The sequence below is a fragment of the Photinus pyralis genome, unplaced genomic scaffold (genome assembly GCF_008802855.1).
Source record: "Photinus pyralis isolate 1611_PpyrPB1 unplaced genomic scaffold, Ppyr1.3 Ppyr1.4_LG10, whole genome shotgun sequence".
Classification (NCBI taxonomy): Eukaryota; Metazoa; Arthropoda; class Insecta; order Coleoptera; family Lampyridae; genus Photinus; species Photinus pyralis.
In genome coordinates this window covers 10,625,154-10,627,419 of record NW_022170250.1, presented here as the reverse complement: position 1 = coordinate 10,627,419, position 2,266 = coordinate 10,625,154, and the positions used below count along the sequence as shown (strand labels likewise).

General features: G+C 37.9%; 1 protein-coding gene across 1 annotated transcript; it reads left to right on the top strand.

Annotated features, from left to right (window-relative positions):
• The first annotated feature begins 624 nt into the window (after nt 1-624).
• Nucleotides 625-1,444, top strand: LOC116162048. Its single transcript, XM_031475570.1, has 3 exons — nt 625-751; nt 798-941; nt 1,024-1,444. The coding sequence occupies exons 2-3, from the start codon at nt 798-800 to the stop codon at nt 1,129-1,131; spliced, it is 252 nt and encodes an 83-aa protein (XP_031331430.1). The 5' UTR covers nt 625-751; the 3' UTR covers nt 1,132-1,444.
• The last annotated feature ends 822 nt before the right edge of the window (nt 1,445-2,266 follow it).

The window sequence follows — 2,266 nt, the reverse complement described above, 5'->3', positions numbered from 1 at the left end:
GATTTTTGGTAAAAAATGAAGGTTATACACTTCCTTTTTTTGAGGCCCAAAAAAAGGTTAAGTATTCAAATACCTTGCGAAGTATTCGAATACTAAATATTTGTGAAAGTATTTGATTACAAATACAAATACTGCTTCCATAAAAGTATTTAATTACAAAGTATTTGAATACTTTGAAGGATTTGAATACTAAAAAGTATTTACAAAATCGAATACTGCCCAGCTCTGCTCTGTCTTTTGTTATATTTGTGCTTAAAAATTTAATTTCTTCCAAAAAGTCCTACCATCAAGATTTATGCCGAACTCACCATCAAACAAAAGCTTTATGATGCGAATTGAAAACTAGAGCCTTCTAAACTGAATTATGGATATTTTGAAAAATGCAAAGCAGACGTATCTCGTAATCGCAATTTCAAATCCACAAAGTTCCTTTTCACTTCCCCATAAAAGTCGCGCTTGTCTTTTCAATCAATAGCGGTAGCTAAGTTTAAAATCCGCCCACACTATCAAACATAGTTTTTGGCAGAAAAATTGTTTCGTTACCCGCGACCACGCTAACTAAGGCCACTCCCTTCGACCGCCGCCGATTTATTTACAGAGGAGGACGGAACCACCCCTAAGCTACGTGAATGCAATTTTGCTGAAATCTGCGCCCTAGCGGTATATAAGGCATCCCCAAACTCAAGTAGCGTCAGTTTACGAATTTCCTTCAGTATTTTTGTACCCGAATTGTAGTGTTTGTAGTGAAACTGTAAGTAGCAAAGCAGCGGATTTTAGAAAATTCCAACTCTTTCTAGATGACCGCACAGAAGATCTTAGCTTTCGCATTGCTTGCCGCCCTCCTCGCGATTTTGATGAGCGGAAACGTCGCGGAAGGACGCTACTTGCCCACGAGAGGAAATAGCGACAGACTGGACAAACTCAAAGAGCTACTAAAAGAAGTGAGTAAAATATATAAGGTATCCGTATCGAATGAGGTACGTAGATTGGGGTGACCGAATCCTGACACGCTTCCACTTTCAGCTCCTGGAAAACCAAATAGAAAAGGAGGAATACCAACAGGATGGCCCTCCCAGGTGGCACCCCGAAAGCAAGCTCTTCTACAAGCGCGAGGTACCCAACAAGCCCTAGAAGAGAACGCACCCAACCTCCCCAGCAATGGCCACGGACAAGATTCAAGTGATATTTTAATACTCACCCTTTACAGATTGTATAAAAAAAACACCCATCCCCTGAATGTCTCCAATATAGTCTTTAGCTGGTGACGCTTAGAAGTCAAACGTGACAATAACGTTTGTTTAACTTTTATAAACTGTTACAAAAAAACTCAAAACTAAAAAGGTAAAAAAGCAATATAGAATATAGCAATTGTAAAATATTTAAAGAATTTTGAATATCTACATGTGTCTTAAATATCAAGAATAAATGTTGGTACCTAATTGAATATTAAGACCTAATGATGGTAAATTAGCGAGTGATTAATGCCGATCTGGGAACTCGCAATTAAAATGCGATAATATGCGCGAAATTAACGAGGGGGAAAGTTTGGGCGACGTGATAAATTTTAAGAAAAAATTTGGTCCTAGTCAGTTTAGTGCGTGCCATTGAGACGTCCGCAATGCATCGTTTTGAATTTGTAAGTACTTTTGTTTGATTTTTTTAATTCTCGGTTGAGGGAACCGGATTAGAGCTCGGTTCGAGATCTAATTGTGCATTGTTATCCCATATCAAGTTCGGTTCGCGATCGATTACTTTTAATTTGCCATTTTGTGTTTTTGAACATGATCCATCTTTCCTCTAAATGGGGTTGGGAGGGTCTTAATCTTTGATATTTAGTTTGCCACTTCATTACTTCGCTATGTTAGTGCGAATTAGAGCTCGGTTTGAGATCTAATTGTGTTCTAATACTGTTGGGCATGCTTCAACTTACCTAAAAATAGAATATCATTTTTAGTGGTCCAGTAAAAGCTTATTCTGGAATAAATTTACTTTGATTACCGAAATCTACACGTCACATAGCGTAGGGATAAACCGAATTAGATCCCGGTTAAGTCTTTAAAAAAAATGGGGATCGTCGCGATTGTCTAGTTTCCTTTGGCCGAAGACAAATTTTCACGACGACTTTTTAGGAAAACTATTGAAATATATAGATAGAGACAGAAAGCACGTCCAAAAAGTTTCCTGCATGAAAAGCACAAAAGCTTTTTCAGACTAATTTTTCGGAGAGGTTTTCTTCAAATTTTGTGTAGCGGACACAGTTTTCGGG